Genomic DNA, 27,942 nt, shown 5'->3' on the forward strand with positions numbered 1-27,942 from the left:
TTAGGGCTGATTGCGCCCGACTGTGCTCTGTGGGGCTGGGGACGTGAGACCTAGCCCTTTGCCTTCAAGGACCTTGCATTCCTGCCAGAGAGAACGACGGTAATTCTGTAAACCCACGAAGTCGCTACCTCATTGGATCCTCAAACTACTTTTACAGGAGAAAAGTGAAGCGTGCCTTAGGGTGGATGCAGGATCCAACACGACCTACTTACTACCCCGGTCACCTTCCCAGCCACGTTAGCAGAGGGGCAGCGCGGTCAAAAATTCCTGTTACCGGTCACTCTACTTCTAGCAGATAATCCTTGGGAAAATATCTTCTCGGGAACAAGAACTATTCAACAGGATCCTTACTAGAGAGTTATTTTAGAAGGCAATATGGTTCCTTGACGGTATGGAATGCTTTTCACCCGTTGTGCATGATCTTTATATGACCGGAAGGAGACAAACTGAACAAGTCTTTTCTACAAGGATCCAGATTGTTTTTGTATATTTTCTTTACATTTTTATGTATTTTCAAATTTCCTAACAAAAGTAGACTTTGATAAGGGTGCACATCTACATGTCATTTAAAATTTTCCTAAGGATTCTACAGAAACACATTTGCTAGGTCATGGAAATAGTAAGAAAAAGTGTAGGCACTGTGACCACAATTAAGTAAAACGGGTGGAAGGCAACATGCAAAAATGAGCAGACCCATTGTGGATAATCAAAAGAAAAAATACTTTGTGAAAAACTCCTCAAAGGATGGTGAGAATGTCTCTTCAACGTTGTAAATTCAGCGCTGTGACTAGGCCAACCACGTCTCCATGTTTTTGGTTTTTATTATCTAGAGGGTGCTATGCCTCACTTACGAGCCAGCAGAAGCAATGACACTACTGAGCCTTTCCACTGGATCAGCATGCCTCCTTTGAAGAAAAAAAATTATGGATTCACACTTCTGTCTCCCAAGTCCACATAAAACGCTGACACTGAAATAGAATGGATGACATACTTGAAAGTTATGTGCCTTAAAATTTATTAATTAGCAAAGAGGGACGCCTGGGTGGTTCAGTGGTTGAGCATCTGCCTTTGGCTCAGGGTGTGATCCTGGATTCCCCGGATCGAGTCCCACATCAGGCTCCCTGGATGGAGCCTGCTTCTCCCTCTGACTGTGTCACTGCCTCTCTTTCTGTGTCTCTCATGAGTAAATAAATAAAATCTTTAAAAAAAAAAAAAGATAAATACAAATCCTCATTTTCATATCTGACAAACGCTATGGAGAAAAACAAAGCAAGATAAATGGACAGAGGGACTGGGGCCACGCTGTTTTAGATGCGCTGACCGGGGAAGTCTTCTCCAAGGAGATGACATTTGAACGGAAGCTTAGATGAAGTGAGGGGGTGAGCCTCACAAAGACTTGGGAGAAGAGTGTTCCATAGGGTGGAGACAGGAAATCCAAAGGTCCTGGCATGACTGTCTCCCTCAGGGACTCTTCCTCACTACACTTACTGAGGGGTTGGTGGCACCTGGCACGTAGCAGGACCTGACACGTGTGTGGAACATATGGGCGGATGAAATTTATTCTGTCTACCTATATACACCAGCTTTTGCATCTGTGATTTTATCTGAAATGTTCTTTTTTTTCCTGAAGTGTATCCTTTTTTTAAGCACTAGCCACCATCTGTCTGCTCTGGTAAGCCTGGCTAGCCTGGGCCCCTGGTCGCAGCACACTTGACTACACACCACAGCCACACAGTACAGTACATATGGGCACCACATGAGTCTGCACACAGATACCTCAGGAGTGAATGCAGTGGGGTGACTCTCAGAGGGGCTCTTCAGGGGTTGAGCTGTCCAACTTTGAGGCCACCACCAGTTCATGAGCAAGGACAAAAAGGCAATTGCATGTTATGAAACAATGCAATCCTCCTTTTGAATCAAGCTCCTTTCTCCTTCAGCCCCCGGGGGAGAGAGGAGGGGCTGTGTGCCCACTCTAACCACCTCCTCCAGTAGCTGCAGGCAGAAGACTATGGTGTCCATTTTTACAAGATTCCTCATTGTGGCAATGGAGCACACTTGCCCTGTACAGCTAACAGCAGCTGCTGTGACAACAACCTTGATTATATAGATTTTGTAGATCTCATTTCTGCTTCCTTTCTATTGTTAAACAGTCCCAGAATACTTGCCCCTTGCCCTGTCATAGAAGACAGCCGACCACAGCTACTACCTCTATGATAGGTACCGAATACCAACAGAACTCAAACAGGCAAATTGTAGACTCACCAAGATTTCATATTTCCTTTTTTATTACCAATCAAAAATAAATTCCATATATTGTTTAGCAAATATTATCATTGTCTTGTGACAAAAGACACAAGAGTCATAACAACAAAACTCCCCGAGAGTCAAACTCATAACAATGCCAAAATAAATCACAAAAATATACAAATTAAAATCTTATGCAAAATAAATATGAGTTATTTGCTATGGTGGCTGTGACTTGCCTACCCATTTGGAGGCCATTTGCGGAGGTCTCCCTTACATGGGAAGACCCTTACATGGGGGTGGGCCGGTTCCAGGGTATGGCTCAGCCCAGGAACCAGAGGTTGGAATAGGAAGTGAAAAATTGCACTGGGAGGAGGAAGTCATCGGACCAGTAATATTTGGAAATAATTATGACCCTCTGCAAGAAGTGATTAGAAGTGGGAAAAAGGGACGGGTTGAGGGACCATCTCTTGGTAGTAACTGTGTGTGCAAAGAGGTAGCTGTGGAAGTGTGTGCACCTGCTCCTTTTACTTCACACACTCACTTGGTTCAGGCCAATGCGGTTTGCTCCACTTGGCACTCAGGTATCTCAGGAACATAGCTTTACAAGCTCCCATGTGGACTCGGAAAGCAAGCTGCTCCTGTAGAAAACTGAGGGGTTTCCCCAACAGGGAATAAGGTCTGGTGTTTTTTCTCCCTCATGACTGAGAACCCATAGGTGTCCCCACCTTCTCTCCAGACTTTGAGGAATAAATTCTGTGACTAGGGAAGACTTCAGAACTGGCCAGGGGCAAGTATACTTGGTGCAAGACACTTCCTGGTCCCAAGAGTTAGGATTGTCCAGGCGCCTGAAAAACAGAGCACTTGGGGTGACAAATCACTGGCTGAGGAAAGGGTCAATAAATACTACTTAAGTGGAAGGTGTGCAGTCTCCCTTGCCTGATCTTGGGCCCTCAGCAACTGTTCCACTTGACAGAAGGTACCAACGGGCCAAAAGGGCCAACGTGGACCTTAGTCCCACAGCCTTTCCAACAGTGGCCAGCCTGGAGCTCTGCAGCAGGGCCTAATTCAGCCCCAGTGGAAAGGCACTGGGGTAGAATTTCACGTGGGGGTGGAACTCTCAGGATCCAGTACCACTAGCTTCAGCGAAGGCCAGGATGACAGCTCAGGTTAGGACTACACAGATGGGGGAAACAGGACGGCCAGCTATGTGCCTTTTAGGTGGAAACCTCCTTTCCTGGGTTTTATTAAGTGTGTGCACAAGGTTGGGTAAGCCTCAGCCACAGAGGAAAAGGCACGAAGAACCTGCTTAGGCTGGCTTCTGATATGTCCTGTTGTCCTTAATCCCCAAGAGGCGATGGGGTTTGGGGAGGAGAAGCAGGGAGTCTGGAAAGTAGGACTTCATAGGTCAGTGACTGACACTTGACTTTCATTGTGGGGATGAAATTGCTAACAACACAGATGCCCATGACCAGATTCCCTCCTGGAAATGAAAGGAGCTTCTTACACAAGTCACCTGTAATGTAGATGTTCTCCCGCCTGGGGGGAAACCTTTGGTAAAAGGGCAGGGTCTGGGGAGCACAGGGATGAGCAATCTTAAAGGTGTGAGACCCTGTTTAACACTTTGAATCAAACCAGTAGAGACAGGGATAAGTCCTCAGCCTAGCTCAACTCACCAGGAAAGCCATCAGCAGAGTTCTAGGAAATTCCAGGATCCAGCAGTTGACAGGAGTAGGTGTGCTCCTCTCTGTAGCTGGGAGTACCATGTCCCTCATCACAGTTACCCAGAATCCCTCAGCCTCAGCGACGTCAAACAAGCCTCAGTGCATGTGTCCAGGCAGTTGTTCTCAGCGCTATTTGGTTCTTTGCTTCTTGAAAGGAACTGTCTTGCTCCCAAAAGAAAACCTTCCTCCAGCAGGCCTCTAGGATACCATCTCTGGAGGAGGGGGGGGGAAGAGGGGGAGGAGGGGAGGAGGAAGAGTGGGCTCCCTGAGTCAGGGACATAAGCCAGAAGGTCATGGCTGGGAGCAGATTATGGCTATTGCTTCCCGGGGTGAGAAACCCTACCCCTTTTAATTAAAGTTTTTGTGGAAAAAATGTTGTTTTAAATAAAGTTCCTTAACCCTGTCTTCCCTTCCCCATTCCTTTCCCAAAATAATATTTAAAAAGAGGAGCAGTGAGCCTAGTTCAGAAATTCTCTCAGTAAAAAACCGCCTTGCTCATGGTAGCTGGCCCACTGTCCTGCCAGTCCAGCTCTGGGCAGCTGCTACCTTGGAGCTATTCAGAGGTCCCTGTCAGAGGCCAGACAACCCACACTGGGGGCCACCTGGCTGCTCAATTAGACAGGCTATCTGCACCCCTTCCAGCCTAACAGGCTCCCTATCTTCATGTGGGCCCACTGGGGAGACCCCCGCGGGGCAGGCGGGGGGCCCCGGGCCCTCCTGTCAGATGGCGCTCTCGTGGGAGGCTTTGTGCAGCAAAGAGTTGCGCTCATTGAGAAGAGTTGTGGTCTCATCTACCACGGGCAGCTCAGACTTCCCGGCTAAGTTGTCCGTGCAGATGGTGCAGCCATCCAGGGGAAACTGAGGGCAGTTCTCCATTCGTGAGGCCAGCAGCCCATTCTGGTACTGTTGCCGAGTGATCTGTAGGAGGAAGGGATGGGGTTCACAGAGGAGCAGGGACCAAGAGGCAAACTTCACAAGACCCAGGGAAACAGCTAGCCAGTGGGGGTGCTGGGAGTCCAGAAGAGAGGACATGATCAGCAGAAGTTTCTGCAAGCTTCTAGAAAGAGTGAGGAGCCAGAATAAAGTGGACACATCCTGGGCCTGGGCCCTTCATACCACATGTGGTGGATGAAAGAAAGGATTTGCTGATTCCTGAGGCAGACTGATCCAAATGCCCAGGGCAAGGAAGACAGCGCTGCCCAGATGGGAGACACACAGGAGCCCTCACCTTAATGTACTGGAGGTCCATGAGCGCCCGAACGCTGAAGTCGGAGATGTACTGGCCCAGGATGGAGCTGCCAAACTGGTTGCTGCTGCCTGCCAAGGTGGCTGTGCTCGAGAGTTCCGTGCGGTCCGGGTAACTAAGAGAGGCTGAGCGACTGAGGGTGGTGGGGTGGGATGGGGAGTGGTCTGTGGGGAGAGAGACGTGGTCAGGCTGGCAGCCCTGGTACCCCTCACAGCCTCTCGTCTAACCTGTCCTGTGGACCCCTGGGAGCAGGAGCCCCACCGGGAACGGGAACAGTTCTTGGGGACAAACAAGCTCCAACTGCAGAAAGTCTGACCTCCTCAAAGCCAAGGAGTTAGTCTGCTTAGAGGTGTTGTGCAGTAAGTATTAAAAAGCCTACCAAAGCAGAAACCAAAAACCAAAGACATGAAATTCATGTCTCCAGAACCCCTCATTTCCCCAACACCTCATCAGTCAAGGACAACACAGTGATGACCCCGCCACGGAAGACCAGGCACTGTCCTTGTCTCCACAGCAGCTTCTATCAAGGGACATACACTGCATACTTTTAAGTTACATTAAAAGGAAGAACATACAGTTTTGTACCCTCTCATGACGTGTCCACACAGACCTCTCAACATGGTGCCCTATTCGCCTCTTAAAATGCTTTTAAGAGGTCAAAAGTGTGCTCTGCGCATGATCTGTTCTGTGTGGAAGAGCCCTGCCCACTTGCGTCTGCTGGCCCCCAGGCAATCTGACAAGGGGGCCAGGCGTGGCAGGTCCCTGTCACAGGTGCCCAGAGCCCCCAGAGATCCAGGCCAGGCTGGGCCACGTCTCCCCTGCCCTGAGGCGAAGCCTGGGGGAGGCGCCTCTTTCTGTGAGGGGCAACAAGGCCTCCATGCAGCTGACTGTGAGGAAATGGGGATGACTCAACCACAAATGAGGAAGGAGCAGGCTCCTTATTTTGAGAAAGAGAATGTACCCATATCGGACATCATTAGCTCTTATTTTTGAGAACACTTAGAAAACCCTGAAATGCACAAAGTTAACTGTGAAGGCATGCTGGCTTCTTTTAAACAAACAGGAAGTGGACTAAGCTTATTTACTTAGTTGAGCAGTAAGTTACTAACTAACTACTAAGTTAGCTATTCTAACAAACAGCTGGGTGAAGAGAGCAAACATAAGGAATCCCGGTGACTGAAAGACCAATGCAGCTTTAACTAAGTACTGTCTTTGCGCTTCATTCCTAAAACTAGGAAAATATAGTCAGGATAATCTATGATTGATTGGGCAGTGTACAATCATTAGAGGATCACGTGTGTGCATTACTTATCCTAACTTATTAACATCTCTAAGTTCTAGAAAAGAAACACAAATATTATGGATATTACCTAATATTTCACATTAATCATCTGGATGATGGAAAGCTTTTGATTAATGCTTATTAACACTCGAGAAACTGAATTTAAAAACAACACAAATTAGTGATGCAGTCTTTTAAAAATAGAGGCCCTAAAAAGAAATATACCAAAATACGAATTGTTTATTTCTGCATAATGAAATTATGATACTACTTAATTGCCTATTTTTTTAAAGATTTTATTTATGTATTTTAGATGGAGAGAGAGTGCGAGCAGGAGGGGCAGAGGAAGAGGGAGAGAATCTCAAGCAGACTCCTTACTGAGTGAGAAACCCGATATGGGGCTTGATCCCAGGACACTGAGATCATGACTGAGCTGAAACCAATACTTCCTAATTTTCCTGAGATTTTTTTTACCTCTTTTCTCAATTTTCTAAATGAGCTATACCACTTTTATGATTAAAACAGAGTAAGTGGTGCTGGCTGGCTCAGGTGGTAGAGCGTGCAACTCTTGATCTTGGAGTTTGAGCCCCAAGTTGGATGTAGGGCCAAATAAGATCTGGTGCACCTGGGTGGCTCAGGTGGTTAAGCACCTGACTCTTGATTTCAGCTCAGATCATAATCTCAGGGTCATAAAATCGAGTCTCATGTCAGGCTCCACACTGGGCATGGAGCCTGCTCCAGATTCTCATTCTCTCTCCTTCTGCCTCTCCCTCACACTCACTCACTTGCTCTCAAAAAAATAAAAATTAATTATATTAAATTGTAACGAGATAAAATAAAACAGAATAAATGTGTAAAAAAAGTTTTTTGTTTTTTTAAACTTGGTAATTTCATTTCTGAAAGGATATCCTAAAGACATAATCATAAACACAGAGAAAGTTTTCTCATAAAGAGGTTTACATCATGGTGTTATTGAGAACACAGATCCCAATGACTTTACATGAAGGAGGGATAACAAATGAAGGCACGTGTGCTTTGGGAATACTGTATGGTTCTAACTAGAAAGCTTATGGAAAAAGCATCTCTGTTCCTGTGTTAGGTCAAAACAGCAGGATCTAAGCCATGGATGCATGAACTCCTGGCCAATTCGAAGCAAGAGCAAGTGCAGAAGAGAGAAGGAGACTGAGGTGTTGGCCAAGGAGGACAAACATGGTCCATTCTGCTGTCGTTAGACATCATCCACTCAAAAAGGCTGTTAGCAGCGTCCCACTTCCTATTATAGCCAAATTATAGCCTATTATAGCTGTTTGAAAAGGGCAAGTGACTTCTAAGTCACCTTTTTACCTTTCTTTTTTTTTTTTTTTAAAGAGAATCAATAGTAAAATATGCTTGGTACAGCTGAGAAGAAAAAAACCAAGCTGTACAAATATAAAATGGGCAATGATGGACTCTGGTCATAGGATTTTAGGACTGTTGGAGCCTCAGGAGCTGCTTTATATTCCACTCCAAGACTGGAGCTCAAAGGCACTTGTAAATGCTCTTAACCTCCTCAGGGCTCACCAGGCCAGGCCAGAATTCTGATGGGGAGACCAGCACTTTCTGCCACCCTCTGCTGCCTCCATCTAAACAGGATGGCAGTCCCTTGAAATGACTGAGTCCGGTCAACCAGTTGCTGGCTATCCTGCATAAGACTCAGGGGTATAAAATATCAAAGGCCAGAAACAGCATGTAGCGTTGGGCCTTTGCCTTGATACTTTCTGATTGGAACATCACGTTTTAGTTGTGATCGAGAAAAGAATAAATAAAAATTGAGCTCTAACCAAACATTTCATACCCATTCTCTCACTGCTCCTGACAATTCTAAGAAGTGGGCGCGTGTATTGTTCCCATCAGACATGAGGGAACAAAAGACTGAGAGTAAGTCAGCTCCTGGAATCATTTTAGCTAACAACTGCAGACAGCATTCAAACAGGGCAGTCTGCCCGGGGCCGCACTTCTAATGCCCGGCGGCTGCCTCCCCCTGGCAGGCAGACACCAGCAGCCACAGAATGAAGAGCAAAGCCTGTGAAGAAAGGAGGAAAGTTTTTTAGAGAAAGCTGATGAGATGAAAAAGCATCCTGATGTGTGTGAGAGGCCTTGATTGGGGGCGGGGGGGGGGGGGGCAGCTGGGCTCACTTGGCCTGGCCAGAAGCAACCCTCCCTTCCCACCCTGTGTGTGTGTGTGTGTGTGTGTGTGTCTTCTCAGGACAGAAGACCTTGAGGAAGCCCTTCCAGGACCAGGGCAAAGCCACCCAGTAACTGGGCCTGAGGCCAAGCAGAGCCGGTGCAAATCAGGATGGCCCACAAGTGTGAACAGGTGGGATACCCCAAGATGCACATGGGGAGCCCCAGTGCCTGCTGGGAGAGGTTAATAGAGCTGTGGTGTGTGGGCTCAGGCGATAGATGGCAGTGCAAACTTCTCCAGCCATGCCATGTTACCTGAGAGCCAGGAGAGCAGGGAGTTCCGCTTGCCAGGCGGACACCCGACCTGGGTTGAAGGCACTGGAGCAAAAGAGGAAAAGGTCAGCGACGGGGAGGGTGTAGGAGGCAGAACATGGAACCACGGGAACAGGACAGAGAAGCACACCTGCTGGGGGCCAGGCTCCCTTAGGCAGAGGGGGCACAACAGAAAGGGAGACATAGCTGATGGGGAGGGAGCTTAGGGCAGACCTAAGCCCTGCTCAAAGATGGCCAGAAGCTCCCCCAGTGAAGCTAGGGCCCCCCAGAAGCCATCCCTCTCCCTTCTGGCCACTCCATGTGGGAACTGAGTGCCTCCAGGTCAAAGGATGGAGCTGAGGACCCTGACCCAAGCATCTGAGGCATCGCTGCAGAGAAAGAGTGCCTGGAAGAAATGTCCCATGACTGCGTGCCCTTCTAGACAAGATTTCCCCCAGCTGACTGGCGAGAGGTGCTCCTGGGAGGGGCTGGGAAGTCCTCCATAAGGCGAGGCATCCAGGCAGGGGCCCCCTGCTCCAAAACCCTTCCTTGGAGCCTTGCCTCCCCACTGCTTCCTTCCTGGAGCCCGCTCACACTGGGAGAAGGGCAGAGCTGTGTCATACCAGTGGAGAAGCTGAGCTGTATCAGTATACAGGGCTGCCCTGGGCCTGCACAGCATCCTCTTTGTCAAAGGACAGCAACAGGCCTAACACAGAGGCTCTCCACCAGCCACACCACACCTCGGTGTGTGGCCTGTCCCCCAGCAACAAAGTGGACGTTCACTTTCCAGTCTGTGGCCACCTGGAGTCCTACTCAAGGCGCAGAGGGGGCACACAACTAGCAAGCAGCTGGTCTGGCAAGACTTGGGTCTTGCCTACAGGGTGCCCACTCTGGCCACAAGGCCCCTCTGGTAAAGCGAGCCTGAGCCACCCAGGATTAGAGAAGCAGAAGGCACCAGGGTGGCCAGAGTGGCCCTTCCCTGGATTTCCCACAACGTTTCTCGGAGGGGTGTGTCCAGTTCCCTCTTTGCCCCCAGTCCCTTTATGTCATCAGAACCAGCCCTTGGGATCCCTGGGTGGCGCAGCGGTTTGGCGCCTGCCTTTGGCCCAGGGCGTGATCCTGGAGACCCGGGATCGAATCCCACATCAGGCTCCCAGTGCATGGAACCTGCTTCTCCCTCTGTCTGTGTCTCTGCCTCTCTCTCTCTCTCTCTCTCTGTGTGACTATCATAAATAAAAAAAAATAAAAAAAAAAAAAAAATTAAAAAAAAATAAAACCTGAGGAGCGATTTAAAGCATTTAAAAAAAAAAAAAAAAAAAGAACCAGCCCTTAACCAAAAGGTAGTGGCTAAGCCTCCTGAAAAGTCAAGCCCATCTGCAAACTGCCTGGCAAACAGGCCCTGGCTCCCAACCATGGATATCCTGGACCCCCTCATTCCCCCTACACCTCAATTCCCCTGCCCCAGTCTCTATGAGCAAGACCCTGCAGCCTCCCTCCACCTGCCTTCTCTCACTCTTCTGGCTGCTATAGCTACTTGTCCAGCTGGCTCAGTCTGCTCTCACACCTCCCCTTCCTCAAAGGCCATTAATGGCTTCTTGCTTCCTATCACAACCCAGTGCCATCAACTTTTGGGGGCTCTCCAACATGCCCTTACTTCCATGGTTTTCTCCCCCACCCCTGCCACCACCACTCTGGCAGGTTGGTCTCACATCTCAGGACATATTCTCAGCTCCCTGCAGGCTTTTGCTCAGATTCCCATTCCCACCTCTTCCTGCCCACTCTTGGGGTCCTGTTTGAAACAGCCAGGTACTACTCTTCCGGACTACCTCCACTAGGCCCTGGCAGCTCTGGCCCTCTCCTCTGAGCCACTTGGACTGCCCTAGGTTCTGGGGTGCCAATACAGGTCTCCCTCCATCCAGGTATGCTAGACGGCAGCACAGATGCAGTCCACGACTCACCAGTGGTGGGCGAGGACAGAGCCATGGTCCCATAGTAGGAGAAGGCGCCTGTCTCAAACTTCATGTTCTCCTTGCCGGCCTCCACCTCCACCTTCCCCTGGAAGAACACAGAGTCAAGGTGACAAACAGACTGAGAAGGAAAACTCAACCAAGGAAAAGACCAATGGAGGCAAGAGGGAGAAGTGAGGGCAAGGAAGAGTTGGTTCCAGAGCCCTGAATAGCTCAGGCACCCTGACCTGGAGGCTCAAAGGTGGCCTCTCAGGAGGAGGATGGGCAAAGGGGGAGCAGAGGCTTGGGGCAGGTGAAGTGGGGAGAGCAGGCATAGAGCAGGCCACTCACCTGCAGGATGAGGATGAAGTAGTCGGCCGGCTTATTTCGGGTATACAGGTAATGGCGGATATAGTATTTGTTGTGCTCGTCAAATTTGAGTTCCTGAATGACATCTGGGTACTTGAGCAGCCGAAGCAGGATCTTCTCTGATATCAGAGAGGGGCTGAACTGGGGAACCTCTGGAGAAAGAGAGAAGATGAGACTTCACAGGGGCCCTGGCCAGGCAGACAGGGAACACAGTCACTGTGCTTGCTTACTGCCCGGACCCTCCTTCCCTCTGGCTCTGCACCTCTGTGTGAAGGAAGCACCCTTGGATCCAGACTGGTCAGCCCCGAGTCTGCCTGCCCACCTGCCTGGGCCGCAATGGCAGCTCTTACACCGATAGTGCATGACCTTGGGCAAATTACTTAACGGGTGTTTCAGTTTCCCCATGGGGATTAAAAACTTCATAGGGTTGGGCGCCTGGGTGGCTCAGTCAGTTAAGTGTCTGATTCTTGGTTTCAGCTCAGGCCATGATCTTGGGGTGGTAGGATCAGGCCCACATTAGGCTCTGCGCTCAGTGGGGAGTCAGCTTGAGTTCTCTCCTTTCCCTCTTCTCCCCTGCCCCTCCCCTGCTCACACTCTAGCTCTCTCTCTCTAAAATAAATAAGTAAATCTTAAAAAAAAGAAAGAAAGAAAGATAAGAAAGAAAGAAAAAACTGCATACGGTTGGAGAGCCTGGCTGGCTCAATCGGTGGAACATGAGACTCTCAGGGTCACAAGTTAGACCCTGCATTGTGGAGACGCCTGGGTGGCTCAGTGGTTGAGCAGCTGCCTTTGGCTCAGGGCGTGATCCCGGGGTCCTGGGATCGAGTCCCGCATCAGGCTCCTTGCATGGAGCCTGCTTCTCCCTCTGCCTATGTCTCTGCCTCTCTCTCTGTCTCTCTCATGAATAAATAAATAAAATCTTAAAAAAAAAAAAAAGCCCCCACATTATGTACAAGACTCCTTAAAAACAAAACAAAACCAAAACCAGGGATCCCTGGGTGGTGCAGCGGTTTGGCGCCTGCCTTTGGCCCAGGGTGCGATCCTGGAGACCCAGGATCGAATCCCACGTCAGGCTCCCGGTGCATGGAGCCTGCTTTTCCCTCTGCCTATGTCTCTGCCTCTCTCTCTCTCTCTCTCTTTCTGTGACTATCATAAATTAAAAAAAATAAATAAATAACAAACAAACAAACAAAAAAAAAACAAAACCAATACTTCATAGGGTCACAATGAGGTTAAATGGGATCATACATATAAAGCACTTAGACACATTCTCGGATGGAAAGTGCTCATAAATGTTACCATCATTATTATCATTAGCACCATCACCAATATCCTGGCAGGAAAAATAAAGAATTAATACACTTCAGCAAGTGAGGGCTGAGAAAGAAGTGAGACTTGGGGCGAGGGACGGAATAGGCAGGAGCTTTTCAAATCAACAAAGGGGCTTTGAATCAGGAGAAGAGGAATGTCATTGATCTAGAGGTCAAGTCCTGCTGGACCCCGCACATGCAGGCAGAGTGGAGTGGGAAGTGAGGAGAACAGCTGGATCCAGGCTTCTTGGAGAGCGTGAGCCAGATAAGCGTATGGGCCCACAGCACGTGGGAGGGCCTCTTTCTCCCTCCTCCTCCCCAGCATCTATGGTTCTGGGGAGCCCCAGTGCCCACCTCAGGTACTCCCAATGGTTCTTTTCAAAACTAACTTGGATGCTTCCTAGAGGTTTACAGCGGCAACCCATCAACAGAGAACAAATCACAGGGAGTGCCCCAGGCAGGGAGGGAGGCTGCCTTGACCCCTTTCTGAGACAGCCACATTTTCCCTCCACCCCTCACCTGCCACAGCCCTTGTCCCATGGGAGAAAGTAGCCAGAGGCCCAGAAGTCCCCCTCCGAAACTGTATCCCACCAACACCAGAACGTCCTGCCCTCCTTGCTCTTACCCGTGGCCAGGAAGCGATGAGCAGCCAGAAGCAGCTGAGGTGAAATTTTCACCTTGAGTTCATTGTCAGCATCCTTGAAGGCCGAGAAGTCGCGTTTGTTCTTCTCAGATACTCGTTTCCGGCTTCGGTTGTCAGCTGCAAGAGAAAGAATCTAGAACTGAGAACACTGTCCTCTGCTGACCCAGGGGCAGACTAGGACCTGCCTGCCAACTCCCAGCTCTGCAGTCCCTTCTTCCACACACAAGCAGCAGTGTCCTCCTCAGGGCAGGGCCCCCGGCTTGATGCTGAGGCACGAAAGCCAGAGGGAACAAAGGGGCCTCATCTCACTGATCCAAGTGGCGTGCCCACTGCTCACACTAGCCAGTGTGAGGCATCGAGTTCCTGGGTCTCAGAGTGTTGGGCCTCCCATTTCCCTGCACTGTGGCCTTCCAACCTAGGGACACCTAGGGTGTGAGCAGGGAAGGGGTTCCAGGCCTGTGGAAGGAATGGAACTCACTGTACATATCCGACTCGTCCAGGATCTCAGACTTGATGATCTCCTCAATGACGTCTTCCAGGGTGACAAGGCCCAGCACCTCATAGAAGGGGTCACCTTCACCCTCGTTGTTCACCTTCTGCACGATGGCCAGGTGAGACTTCCCTGGGGGGATGATGCAATGAGTCAGGCAAGAGCAAAGGGACCAGTCATGAGACGCCTCCACCAAAATGTTAACACATTTGGGGTCATGAGTCACTGGGGTAGGGTCATGAGTGGTTTTTTTTACCCTTTTCCGTATTTCCTGAAGTTTCTGCTGCAAACAGATATTGCTTTTATAAAAAGGAAAAACAAAAGGTTTTTGTTTTGTTTTGTTTTTTTTATCTTAAGGCATTTAATTAAAGACCTTTTGTTTCATTAGAATGAAAATGGCCAGGTCCTGCCCAGTGCTGTACATTAGGGTCTTTTGAGAGTCCGGGAGAAGGGAAAGACCCACACTGACAACCTGTGGACAGCAGAGCCATCGGTTGGAGACATGAGTGTGCCAACTGGACATGGGGCTCCTCAGACGGCCCCCGCTGCCCATGGGGCCTCCAGAGCCACATTCCTTCCCTCTGCTCTCCTTGGCAAACTCCCCAGCATGTACCCAGGGGCCGTGATACTGCCCAAGGCAATGGCTCTCAGTTCCCAAAACCATTAACAAATTAGTACAGGCTGTAATTAGGCCAGGCAAGTACTATAATTAGAGATGGGCCACCCCTCCAACCTAAAGCAAGAGAAAGTTAGAAGGCAGAGGGTGGGGAGGAAGGACCCTCCAGAGAAACTTTGTGGGGTGGCAGGACATTCTGGGCCTTCCTTCCAGATTTGTACTCGGTTCTCATGCCCCTCGCCCCAGTGCATTACAAGAGGGAGGCAGCCAAGGGCTGGGCCCACATTTCAGCTTGGATGGAACTGTGTACCCCACACACGAACACACGTTTGGAGCAGCCTAAGGGGAAAAGCCCTGGGAGAGCTAAGAAGGTCAAGCCAGGGTCTCCTGGGCAGCTTCCCTTCACAACCTAGTCTCAGGGCCCCAGTCTATGGACTTCTTTGCAGAGGGCATTTTCCAAGTCTCCAAGGCCATGAGAAATCCCCCAACCCCGGATACACTCCTCGAACTTCAGGGAGTACCAGATCTCAGGACCAGCGTTTTAAAAAAAATAAAATAAAGGAAAAAGATATCAAAGGATATACCACATGGGATGAAGGTGGGAGTGGTGTTCTGTGCAACTTTCACACACGTGCCAGTCACTGTGTGTGAAAGTATGCTCATCATACACTCATCTCCAGCTCCGAGTTATAAACTTTCAGCACCTTGCTAGAACCATGCACCCAGACCAGACCTAGACAGATCCATGGCTAGATTCAATCAAAAACTTATAGCTTCCCAATGTCTGCTAGATGTGAGCCAACGAGAGAACAAGAGGGCCGTCAAAGTTCTCCAGCGGGCAGCAAGGTACTCATCTGGCCCCCAGGCCTCTCTGCCTGCTGGAGGTTGCCCACCCTGGAATGCCTTCTAAAGACAGAAACAATGCTCTCAGTGGTCTAAGGCAGCCAGCTGCATAAACTGTGCCATCAGGCAGGAACCAGAGTTAAAGCAAAGTAGCTTTTACCACCTTCCAGACTGGCATGCTCTAAGATTGGTAATGCCCAGTGTTGGGGGAAACAAGCAAAACAAGCACACCCTCAGAAGTCCTCTGGTTGGTGGGCAGGTAAACGGGCGCATTTCAGGAGGCCTATTTGGCAGCATGACTCAAAACCAAAGGTCCCTAACCTGGCACTCATTAATTCCACTGGTGGGAAGTTGGATATAACGTTCCCCAAAGCAGAAAGACACAGAAGCAAAGAGGTTCATTAGAATGTTGTTTTTAACAACTCAAACCCAAAACAACCTAAATCAATAGCAGTGGAACTAGAAGGACTGACTGGGGCCACGACTGCTCTGGGGGAGAGGCCCTATTATCCCTCACTCTGTGCTCTTCTAATACTGTTCTATTTGATGGGCAGGTTTTACTCTAGAATTTTTTTTTCTAGAATTTTTTTTTCTAGAATTTTTTTTTAAAGATTTTATTTATTTATTCATGAGAGACACAGAGAGAGAGAGAGAGAGAGGCAGAGACACAGGTAGAGGGAGAAGCAGGCTCCATGCAGGGAGCCCGATGTGGGACCTGATCCCAGGACTCCAGGATCGTGCCCTGGACCAAAGGCAGGCATCAAACCGCTGAGCCACCCAGGGATCCCCTAGAATTTTTTTTTAACTGAGAAAAAAATCAGGGGAAAAACAAAAATTGAGGAACAAAGGGAAACTAGTGAGAGACCAGGGTGGGCAAGGACCCTCTGTGCCTAAACTGGCACAGACCCCAAGGAATTGGCACATTCCCAAGGAATGGGGTATGTCTGAATGTGGCTCAGTTAGCAGCGCCTTGCTCAGAGCCTAGAAGTCAGCACCCCCAGCGCAGAAGAGACACAGCTTCAATAACCTGAGAAAAATGTCCTTTTCCCTATGAACCTCCAATTAACCACAGGTTCACAGCAAATCCTGATGCACAGTCACGGGTTGCACTGAACTGCACAGGGAAAGGTTGGTGGCTTCCCGAAAGGGCAGAAATATCCATCTTGCAGAGGAAATGAGCTGATTCCTTGAGCCCAATCTTGCAGCCATCACAGTCCTCAGGCCTCCTCTCTGAGGCTCCTTTGTGTGTGGCATCACTGGTGCGTGCAGGTGCCCTCTAGAGACAGGTAACTCGTAGGTGTACACACCTGGGGCACCGCCAACAGTCACCTCTGTTCTGTGCACTAAGAACCCAATGTGTTGGTGCTGACTGTGGCTGGCCAGCTGGGACCCCAAACACAGATGCTGGGCTGAGGGACAGTCGGTTACCCTCTGCTGGCCCAGCCGTGGGACCCTGAACTGCGCTGCCCTTTTTCTAATTTGTCTGCCAAGAGGGGGCTTTTTTTTAATGTTCTTAGCAGAAGATTCTCCTCCTTGCCCAGAAAACCTCTTTTGCCAAGTCACCAATGACCTCCAGTGATGGGGTCTCATGCTCAGGCTGCAGCTTCTGACCAAGGGTCACTCTCCCCCGCTTGCTGGAAATCCTTTTTCTCCTTGGCTTCTAGCAACACAGCTCTCCTGGTGTTCTCTGACCTCAGGGGCTGCTCCTTCCCTCCGACCTTGTGAGAGGGTCCCAGGGCTCAGTCCTTGGACCTGGACCCTTGCCTCATGACTTTAAACACAAACTGTATGTCAAAGTCTCAAATAAACATTTGCAGCCCAGCCTTCTCCTGTACCCTCCAAGCTCTATACCTAACTGCTGGCTGACAGCTAACTAGCTCCTGGATCCGATGCCTAACACCTTGAACTCCACTTGGCCAAAACCAAGTTCTTTGAGTTTCTTTCCCCCAGCCTTCCCCATCTCTATCTATCCAGTAGATCAGGCCATGGGAGAGTAAACTGTGCTCCTCTCCTTCCCCACCCTTCTATATCCAACCCCATCAGATCCAACCCCATCAGATCCTGTCAGCTCTGTCGGCATGGGACACCTAGAACCTAGCCTCTTCTGGCAGCCTCTTCTGCTACTGTCACATTCTGGACCACATGCATCTCCATCTCATCCAGGCAGCTAGACTAGCCTCTAGTCAGCTCCCTGTCTTTTTTGTTGTTGTTGTTGTTTTTAGATTTTATTTATTTATTCATGAGAGGCAGAGGCATAGGCAAAGGAGGAAGCAGGCTCCATGCAGGGAGCCCGACAGGGGACTCGATCCCAGGTCTCCAGGAGCACACCCTGGACTGAAGGCAGTGCTAAACTGCTGAGCTACCCAGGCTGCCCGTCAGCAGCCTGTCTTATCCTGGACCCCAGGTCAGATCTCAATACAGCAGCAAGAGGAGCAAAGTCAGGTCACCTCACACCTCCGCAAATCCCACCAGCGGCTTCTATCTCACTGCAAGTAAAAGCCTCATCCTCCAAAGTGGCCTAGGTCTCCAGAGCCCTTGGTGCTGACCTCCCACATCCCTCCTCCTCTCTCTCTCTCCAGTGCTTGGGTGAGCCTCCTTGTTATTCCTTATATAAGAGGCTGCTCCCTTTGCCTGGCTTGCTCCTCCTCGACATAACCGGGCAGCTTGCCCTCACCATAGGTCTTCCTCTGAGGGCCTCAGTGAAAACTGCAACCCCTCTTCGAGCACCCCAACCCTAGTCACTTAGACCCTAGTCACCATTAAATCACTTAGAATAGTGCAGCCTGGGGGGCTCAGCGGTTTAGCGCTGCCTTTGGCCCAGGGTGTGATCCTGGAGACCTGGGAGTCCCACATCAGGCTCCCTGCATGGAGCCTGCTTCTCCTTCTGCCTGTGTCTCTAACCCGCCCCCCATGTCTCTCATGAATAGATAAATAAAATCTTTTTAAAAATAAATCACTTAGAATATAGGATATATTTATTCATTGTATTTATCGTTTATGCTAGATTTTGAGCTGCATTACAGCATGGGCTTTGGTCTGTGTCCCCAAAACTCAGAACAGTGAGGGGCACGCGGCAAGTGTTTAATGGATATTTGTAGAATAAAGGACTCATTCATGCAGATATTCCTTAGGAGAAGAAATGTAATCAATCTGAAGGGGGAAATGGATGAAGACTAGATAAGCATTCTTTTGAACTTTAGTAATTAAGAAGTTTCTGTAATTCAAAATCATTTTTAATGTACCTTTTAAAATAAAAGGGCCAGGGACACCTGGGTGGCTCGGCGGTTAAGCGTCTGCCTTGTCTGCCTTCGTCTGCCTTGTCTGCCTTGTCTGCCTTCGGTTCAGGGCGTAATCCTGGAGATTCTGGATCGAGTCCCACATCAGGCTCCCTCTGCCTATGTCTATGCCTCTCTCTTTCTGTGTCTCTCATGAATAAATAAACAAATAAAATCTTTTAAAAAATAAAATAATAAAATAAAATAAAATAAAATGGCCAGGGCAGCCCGGGTGGCTCAGCGGTTTAGCGCCGCCTTCAGCCCAGGGTGTGATCCTGGGGACCCAGAATCGAGTCCTGTGTCAGGCTGCCTGCATGGAGCCTGCTTCTCCCTCTGCCTGTGTCTCTGCCTCTCTCTCATAAATAAATAAAAATCTTTAAAAAAATAATAAATAAAATAGCCAACTGAGGACCCGTTTTTATGATCTTCATTGTATGAAATTTAAATCTAACATAGAATTTTTATTTTAATGAGTTACCTCATTTTATTACTAGTGTCCATTCAACTGGATAACTGGATCTTGGGGGTGGCTGGAATGAGAATGGAACATGAAAATTTAAATAATACATCTAACCCCAAAAGCTGGGAATCCCCCCCCCCTTTTTAAAGTGGTCCTTATTCAAAAAAAAAAAAAAAAAAAAAGACTGAGGAAATACAGCAAAATGCTTATATTTGCTGATCCATGGAAAATTACTGATATTGGGCTATTTTTGACCCAGAAAAAATGGCAATTTCATATGATTAAACCTAAAAGTATGGGGGGGGGGTTCAGAATGGTTTGTTTTCTTTTTTATACTTTTCTGAAGAGAAATTCCAACCTTTCCATAGTCAATAGCATTAATTTTATAATCAGAAAGAAACACATCCATTAGTATAACTTTGAAAAAGACTGTCACACTGCTTCCCCGAAGGACCCAGGGCTTCTTGGGCCTTCTAAACTCCTGCACTGCTGGTACAGGGCACCCTGGCCGTGGGAAAGGAGGCATCTCGAAGCCGCCCTCGGTCTGCTCTGGGCCACACCTGACTGGCAAGCTTGCCCACTCTGCCTTTCATCGACCTTTGTCCAGCCGGGCCTCCTCCCAGTCAGAGAACCTCAGCGAGGCCTCTTCACAGCCCTCTCCCACCTGGAACCGGGCAAGGAGTGAGAGGCCCCAGAACCTGAGTCCCTCCACAACCCTACCTCTTTACCTGTCCCCCCTCGGCTCAGCCCTGGTGGGCTCAGCCCTGGGCGCCGCAGCTGTCCCCTCGCCCTCCAGCAGCACTTGCTGGCTGCCTAGGCAGTCCACTGGCGTCCAGCTCAGTCAGGCCCACTCTGTGACTTCACTCCCCTCCGCGCTACCGCATCCCCTCCCCTCACACGCCTGGAACACAGCAGACCCCCACATTCTTTGCTGGACACACACAGACTGGTCTCCAGAGGCCCCAGAAAGCCCAGTCACCTGCCTTCCACAGTGCCCATCTTATTAGCAAACTGCTGTGTCCTCTTCTTCTCTCCATATAAAAAAATAAAATAAAAATAAATAAAAATAAAAAAAACTTTATAATCTCTCAAAGACTGTAAGAAAAAGACATTACTGTGTGCTGGGTTTCAAAGTCCACAAGGTCCTGGACAGGGCCCTATTCACCAACTCCAGCTGCTTTTTCTCGTGTGGAAGATCCAGAGGCCTCAGATCAGACATATGCCATTGCCACTACCTAAGACTGGTGTCCCAGGCATTTTCCTCACTGGTACCCCAACAAACCCACCTCCTGACCTCCCAGGATCCCAGCACAGGCCCTGAGCGCTTGGGCACCTCCCCTGGGAAGAGGTGCTGGCCTGGCTGCCAGAAGACGGCCGCAGTCCATAGGTCTGCACTTGCAGGTGACAGAGCACCCTGATTTCCTGGGAATCCCCCTCTTTCCTCCCTCCACCCAAGTCAGGGGCAGCATTAAGCTGACTATTAATAGTGCTGACCTCCATCAGCAGGAGGGGCAGCCCATCCCAATAAGAAGATGCAGGCGGGGCAGCATTGGCCTGGTGAGGAAGCAGAGGAGCAACGCAGCAGGAGACAGACCCGCCCGTACAGCCCTCCACCCCAGCACCCCTCAACAAGCGGGTGGGAGAGCTACACACAAAAAGAAGTTTCCCTAAGTATCCCTAAGCAGAGAGGGCCAGGGAGTGAGCTGTTTAATCAGTAAACCACTTGAAAGAACACAAATGAGACCCTCAATTTTAATATAAATTAAAATATACTGGGACGCCTGGGTGGCTCAGTGGTTGAGCATCTGCCTTTGGCTCAGGTCGTGATCCTGGGGTCCTAGGATTGAGTTTCCATGAGGCTCTCCATAGAGAGTCTCCTTTTCCCTCTGCCTATATCTCTGCCTCTCTCTCTGTATCTCTAATGAATAAATAAATATTTTTAAATAAATAAATAAAAATATACTGGTGGACCACAGAGACTAAAACAGTCCTGTACTGGAGAGAATGATGACATTCTTTTCTTCAGGATTTGGCGGCATGTGTCAACATGGAAAACGTGCAAGACCTTGGCCTCAGCCATGTCTTCCACTTCTAGGAAAGACCTTAAGACAAAGGGAAAACCCAGGCCAGTGGGCAAGCTGTGCCCACGAGGGTCCATCCAGTGTGGTTTATGACACAGTATTGCAGCCACTAAAAATTAGGCTGATGTAGACAGAAATATATTTAAAGAGACAGTGGTTCACCAATTGTGTAAAGCAAAAAGTTACAAAACAAGAAAATAAGCGAACTACACCAGTTTCTTCTGCTTTTGCTTAATGCATTTTAAAATCAGCATATATTACTTTCTTAGTTTTACATTTATAATCAGAAAGGATAAGAATGATGTCTCATATTGAGGGGTGGAAGAAAGCAATACAGTTGGTTCATTGTTGACTTACTAGAAAACACACTAAATATATTCATATTCTGAGTGGTGGGATAAGGGGGACTTTCATTTCCTAATCATTTTCCTCCTTTCTAAAAGTTTCTACAGGGGATCCCTGGGTGGCTCAGCAGTTTAGCACCTGCCTTTGGGCCCAGGGCGTGATACGGGGAGTCCCACATGGGGCTCCCAGCAGGGAGCCTGCTTCTCCCTCTGCCTGAATCTCTGCCTCTCTCTCTCTCTGTGTGTCTTTCATGAATAAATAAATAAAATATTTTTTTAAAAAGTTTCTACAATAAATATATTACTTTATTTTTACATTTTAATTATGAATACACTACACCTTTCTGTACCTTGCATTTCACATTCAGCGATGTCACTGGAGCACAGAACTCCCTCTACTTCCCCTATGGAGTGTTATGCTGGTGGATCTGCCAGGGTGGATTTAACCCTCTCTCTCTCTTCTGCTAATGGACACACACTTGTTTCCTGTGCTCTGTCATTTGATGCACATGAGATCCCAATACAGGTACAGCAGTGAAGCTTCTAGGTCAAAGGGTTTGGGCACCAGCCAAATCTGACAGAAATCTCCAAACTCCCTTCCCGATTTCTACTCTTGCCAGAAGTTATATCTGGTGGTTCTTGATGCATTCCTTAATGCCTGGCCGTGAGGCTATAAATACACAGCAGGTGCCCAATAAGTAAGCCATCAATAAATACAGCCAGTATAGCTGGTCATGTTTTTAAAAAGAAAAGGAAAATGGAAGGCAAGACAAAAAAGGAAAAAACTGAGTGAAGCAGGAAAAATAAAAGAGAGGAAATGACAGAAGGCCAGCCACAGAGAAAAGGGAAAGGGAAATGCAGACTTTGCGGCCAGCTGGCCAAAACAGAAAAGCATTTCTAGAGACCTACCAGGAGACTTGCCCAGCCATTCTGAGCAAGACAAAACACAGCCTGACACTGCCCATTTGGGACCTTCTAGGACAGGGTCTCCAAAGGGGTATTCATCCCAGACTCCATTCACATCTATTTGTATTCCAAGATAAATAAACAACTTTAGCTTTCATGTATATACAGACGGACAGTAGGCTCTGAGCAGGTGTGCATGCGTCCGGACCCTGTGGGAAGGGGTTCTCATCCTCACTCCATGGCTCTCCAGTAAAGTGAGAGGAACTACAGATGAGGTGTGCCCAATGTCACGGGCTTACAGATTATGTTGAGCACTCGTGACCATATTAATGCTCATTAAACAGACAGTTGTTTAACCAGACTCCCCACCCACCTACCCCACCAGCTAGGAAATCCCAGAGTGAGGCAAACATGCACCTACAAAGTCCAGAGCTGGCCCTCTCCTCCCCCTGCCAGCCCTCTATCAGCCAGCAGTGGGGAACACCAGTAATGGGGGAACTGAGGAATGGGTAGCTAAGATAATTCTAAACTGTCAAGAAAACTATTTGAAACATCAACTTATAGTCACCAATCAGTAATGATGAATCCCACAAGGGTGCTTTGTGCCTTGAGGAAGAATATAAAGCATGTACTAGAGATAACCTGAAGTGGAAACTACCAAGACATCTCAAAATAATGATTATTTCATCATCTTAAAAGCTTTTGTGTTTGTTTTATAATATACATATGGGTAAAATGGTACATGTATACAATTTTTGAATGAAAGGAGGTACAGATTTTTAAAAAACGTTTTTTCTCATAGGTCAGCATGAACAAAAAAGTGTGGAGAGCTCCTTTAGAGCTCTGAAAGGATGGCCAGACCTTAGTTGTCCCTTTCAGAGTAGCTAGTCAGGTGTCCCCCTCCTCTGGGTCCCCCTCCCCCCAGCTATGGAACAGTGGGGCTGAGCATGTTCCAGGGAGGGGAGCCCAGGCACTATCCCTTGCACAACTACTATTCACAGGAGGACACTGAGGCTCAGGGAAGGTCTGCCCAGGATCACATTGTGTGGGAGGGCAGGGGGAGTAAACTAGAATTCAGAAATGGGGCTTCTCTAAATAATCTTTCAACCCAAGCACCCCAAGGGTGGAGCTGTTGGCAAGTGGATGTCAAGGAGACCCTAAGACTGGTCTCTCACCCAGGGACGGGTCTTCAGTGCCTTTGATTGTTCATTTAGCCTTCGTGCCTTTGATTGTTCATTTAGCCGGTAGTCTCTAATTTTTTAACCTTTTATGATGGAAAATATCAAGCATCTACAAAAGTACAGGAAATAATATAATTACACCCTCAGGGCCCTTCACAATTAACTACTCCAACTCCTGCAGCCAATCTTGTTTCCTCTTTCCTCCTACCCGCTGGCTTATTTTGAAGCAAATCTCAGATTTTATCTGTAAACATCTATAAATTTTACAGGCATTTCAGTTAGTATCACTAAAAGATAAGGACTCTTTCAAAACACAGACCACAATAGAACACAATACCACATCTAAATACATAATTCCTTAAAATCATCAACACCAAGTGTTCTAATTTCCCCAATCTGATAAAGATTTTTACACCTAATTTGTATATATATATTTTTTCCTGTTATTGGTAACAAAAGTACAAAGAAGGACATTAAGATTACTTTTAATCCTGCCTTCCAAACACAACTACTAGTAACTATCTTTTTTTAATTACTCTTTAAATTAAATAATTTATAAATAGTTCATATTCTCTGTATTTTTCCATGTCATAAAAATATTTTTAAAAATTGAAAGGCCTCATAATATTTCATTGTACACATGTGTAAATAATCCCAATTCCCACTGGGCTCTTAAATTGTGCCCCCTCTCCTTTTTTTTTGTTTTTTGCCATTACAAAAATCTTTGTAGTAAGTACATTTGGTTATATCTCTGTGTCCTTCAGATACATTTCTAGGATAATCACTGGGTCAAAAGATAGGTTTGGGTGTTTTGTTTTGTTTTTAAGTTTCTTAGGTTATCTCAGGAGTGTGGTCAGATCTACCGCTGATGTCTTCTCAGGGATGTGGCAACCAGGGACAATTCAGAAGGCAGGGAGGAACACACGGAACTAGAGCAATTTTGCGCAGCAGAAGAAAATGAAGTGGAGAGGAGACACTGGCCCTGGCCTGGCTGACAATGCCTCCCTGAGCATGGGAAGGGCAGGGGCAAGCAATCGATCAAGAGGTGCCATGGGGGTCCCCAGCCTCCTTTCCACTTTGGATCCTCACAGTAAACTGCTTCTCCCTTTCCACCAGTCCTCTCTTCTCAGGAGCACCGCTGGCCTCATCCTCTGTTATCCTGGCTCCTGGCCATCGAGCCTTCCAACCCATCCCCCCACCAGGAGGAGCCCCTTTCCTCATCATACCTCTCTGCTCAACTGCTTACAGACTCAAAGCTCCCTTACTGCCATGTGAGGCACCCATTCTTTGGCCCTGTTTGTGCAACCAGCTGGTAACCTACAAAATAATCAATCTAAAAGACTGACCATTATTAATGAGCCCATATGTCCCATGTGTGTATGTCCTGAAGATGTTAACAGGATATTCTGCTAAATGCTTAGCTACTGACATCAAGATACATTAAAGTTTGGGGCTAGCTTTCTACTTAATTAACCTAGTAATCCCATCCACATCACACACAGGTGCATACACACATAAAGAGAGAAAAAGCACTTTTTAAAAAAATCTTGGTGAACTCCCATTGGGAACTGGTAATCACACACTGTGTTCAGAATTTACAAACTATAAAAATCATCCTAGACCTCACATCCAAACCTGAAGAGGGAGAAAAACTGCAGCAACATTTGATGTGGGGCTTATACTGTTACAAGTAGAAACAGAGGGAGGAGGTGGAAGAGGGCAAGAATATTCCTTGATATGTTCAAACTTGCTCACCTGAACTGGGCTTAGAAGATGGAAAAGGACTTAACTACTAAACAGTTATTTTTCCTGCCATAAAACAAAAACAAAAAACCCTACCAGAGCTGTCTCACAATGCCTTCCTCGGTGATTGTTTAATGGCTGGAAAAAACAGCTGTAGAGCTCTCTCATGAACACAGATGCCAAAATTCTAAATAAAGATATTGGCAAATCAAATCCAACGATACGTGGAAAGGATCATACATCATGATTAGGTCTGGTTTATTCCAGTTATGCAATAAATGTTTATGGGTGAATCTTAAAAAATCAATCAGTGAAATTCAGAACGAAGGAGATAAATCATTCCATCATCTCAACAGTTATTTAAAAAGCATTTGGTAAAAGTCAACATCTATTTATTACAAAAATTCTTAGCCAATTAAAAAAGAAGGGAAACTTTTTGATCTGATAAGGAAATCTACCAAAAAACTACATTAAAATCATACCTACTGACAAATTAGGAAAGCTTCCCCCTGACACCTAGAATGAGGCAAGGATGCCCACTGTCACCAGTTCAACATTGTACTAGAGGTCCCAGCCAATGAAATTAAGCAAGAACAAGATACAAAATATATAAGGTATAGCAATAAATAAAACTGTCCTTATTCACAGGCAACATAATCATGTGTGTGAACAATTCAAAAGAATCTAAGATAGACTATCAGAATTAATGAGTGAATTTAACAAGACCAATGGATTCAAGGTCACTATACAAAAATTATCCACACTTGTGTTGTGTTATAAAGAATATATCTGGTCTTGGACTCCGGCTCCCTGAACTGAGTGAGATTCAAAATCTCTTGGAATTTCCTGAGTAACAGAAGTGGCTTTGTTATCCTAATGAACAACTCCAGGTGGGCCCCTAGATAGCTTCAGGGCAGGGCTGGTCACCAGGAAAGCCAAGTATTAGAGGGTCAGAACTTTCAGCTGTCCTACCTCCAGGGAAAGAAGCGTGCTAGAGACTGAGTCCAATTGCATAGCCAATAACTAAATCATTCATGCCCAGGTAATGAAATCCTGATAAAAACTGGACTGTACCCAGGGAGGGTGGGGAAGGAAAAAAGAAAGACCCTCTGTACCCCAGAGCTCAATGGAGCTTCTCACTGTAAACACACTGACATGCCCAGAGGGTGACACACCCTCACTCTAGCACACACCCCAACCCCTGCCCAGAGGGTGACACACCCCAACCCCAGTGGGAGAGGGTGTGGAAGCTCAGCATCCATGACTTCCAGACCTCATCCTATGTGTATCTTTTAAAACAAAACTGTAAGTGTAGCACTTCTCTGAATTCTAGAAGTCATTATAGTGAATCATTAAACCTGAAGGGGGGGTCGCGGGAACCCTAAATTTACAGCCAGTGGGGTGGGGGGGGCAACTTGTGACTGGTATCTGAAGTGCAGGGAGCATGTGGATGGCTGTGGGTCTCACGCTAACTCCGGGTGGCAAGCATCGATCTGTGCAGCACAGATCTGTGCAGCACACCTGAGTTGGAACAATGTGCAACCAACATTTCAGAAAACAAGATTTTAAAGGCACCTCTTAAGATCATCAAATACCTTGGAATACATCTAAGAAAAGATATGTAAGACTTCAACAAGAAACATTATCGAGAAGAAAGTAAGAGGGCATCAACAAATGAAGTCACCATGTCTATGGATTGGATGATTCGTCATTATGTCAGGTCTTCAAGTGGATCTCTAGATTCAATCCAATTCCATTACATTCTCAGGAAAAAAGTGAAAGAATAGTCAAGATAATCTTGAAGAAGAACAAAGAATAGAATAATTATTACCAAATATCGATACATATTAGAAAACTCCAAATATGGCAATGTCATACTAGAACAAGGACAAACAGACCAATAGAATCTAAGAGTTAGAGACAGACCCACACATACACCACAGCTCAGTGAGGAAAGACAGTCTTTGCAATAAGCAGTACTGGACTAACTGGCTAATCCATATGGTTTTAAAAAAGAATCAGACTGTAACACCTCAGAAATAAAAATAAATCCCAGAAGGATTACAGATCAAAATGTGAAAAGCAAACATCTTCTAGAAGATATCTTCTAGAAGATAGCACAAGATACCAGATTCCTAACTTGTGTACAGGCAAAGAATTTAAAGAGTATATAAAAAGCACTAACCCGTAATGGATACTAAGCATATGATAATGTGTTCTACATCATTAGTCACTTGGGAAGTGTATAATAAAATCACAACGAGATACGATCACACACCTACCTGACTGGCTAAAATGAAATAAATAAAGAGCCAACAATACAGTTTACATTCAGTTTATTCCTGTGGGGACAAGAATGTAAACTGATTAGAGCAAAGAGCATTCCAGAAAACTGTCTCACTTGTGCCTGTACTATGTCCTAGCAATTCCACATTTAGGTATATTCCCAACAGAAATGCCTATGTAAAAAAGAAATAATGATAAATAAATAAATAAATAAATAAATAAATAAATAAATAAATAAATAAATAAATAAAAAGAAATGCCTATGTGACATCATCAAAAGACCTGCACAAGCAAACAATTTTTAGTGGCCTTTTTTTAAATAGTTCCAAATTGGAAACAATCGAAATGTCATCAACATCTTGATATATTTCCATCATGAAATACTATGTAGCAACGAAAAGGAATGAACTACAGCTACATATAACATGGATAAAACTCATAACCTTTACGTCGAGCAGAAAGCACCAGACACAAAAGA

The 27,942-nt window shown here is 47.1% G+C and overlaps 1 protein-coding gene across 3 annotated transcripts in view; it reads right to left on the bottom strand.

Annotated features, from left to right (window-relative positions):
• Nucleotides 1-2,263: 2,263 nt before the first annotated feature.
• CNNM4 (cyclin and CBS domain divalent metal cation transport mediator 4) overlaps nt 2,264-27,942 on the bottom strand; it is a 39,638-nt gene continuing 13,959 nt past the window's right edge. The window contains exons 2-8 of one of the 3 annotated variants that reach the window (XM_072768127.1): nt 13,718-13,861; nt 13,222-13,356; nt 11,269-11,438; nt 10,930-11,026; nt 8,975-9,037; nt 5,197-5,378; nt 2,264-4,886 (exon numbers count right to left, since the gene is read on the bottom strand). In XM_072768127.1, the coding sequence (XP_072624228.1) occupies nt 4,689-4,886; nt 5,197-5,378; nt 8,975-9,037; nt 10,930-11,026; nt 11,269-11,438; nt 13,222-13,356; nt 13,718-13,861 (989 nt within the window). In that variant the 3' untranslated portion in view covers nt 2,264-4,688. Of the gene's footprint in view, nt 4,887-5,196; nt 5,379-8,335; nt 8,559-8,974; nt 9,038-10,929; nt 11,027-11,268; nt 11,439-13,221; nt 13,357-13,717; nt 13,862-27,942 lie in introns of those variants that run through there. The other 2 variants (XM_072768128.1, XM_072768129.1) reach the window with 2 other exon arrangements.

Source organism: Canis lupus, chromosome 11 (assembly GCF_048164855.1).
Source record: "Canis lupus baileyi chromosome 11, mCanLup2.hap1, whole genome shotgun sequence".
NCBI lineage: Eukaryota > Metazoa > Chordata > Mammalia > Carnivora > Canidae > Canis > Canis lupus.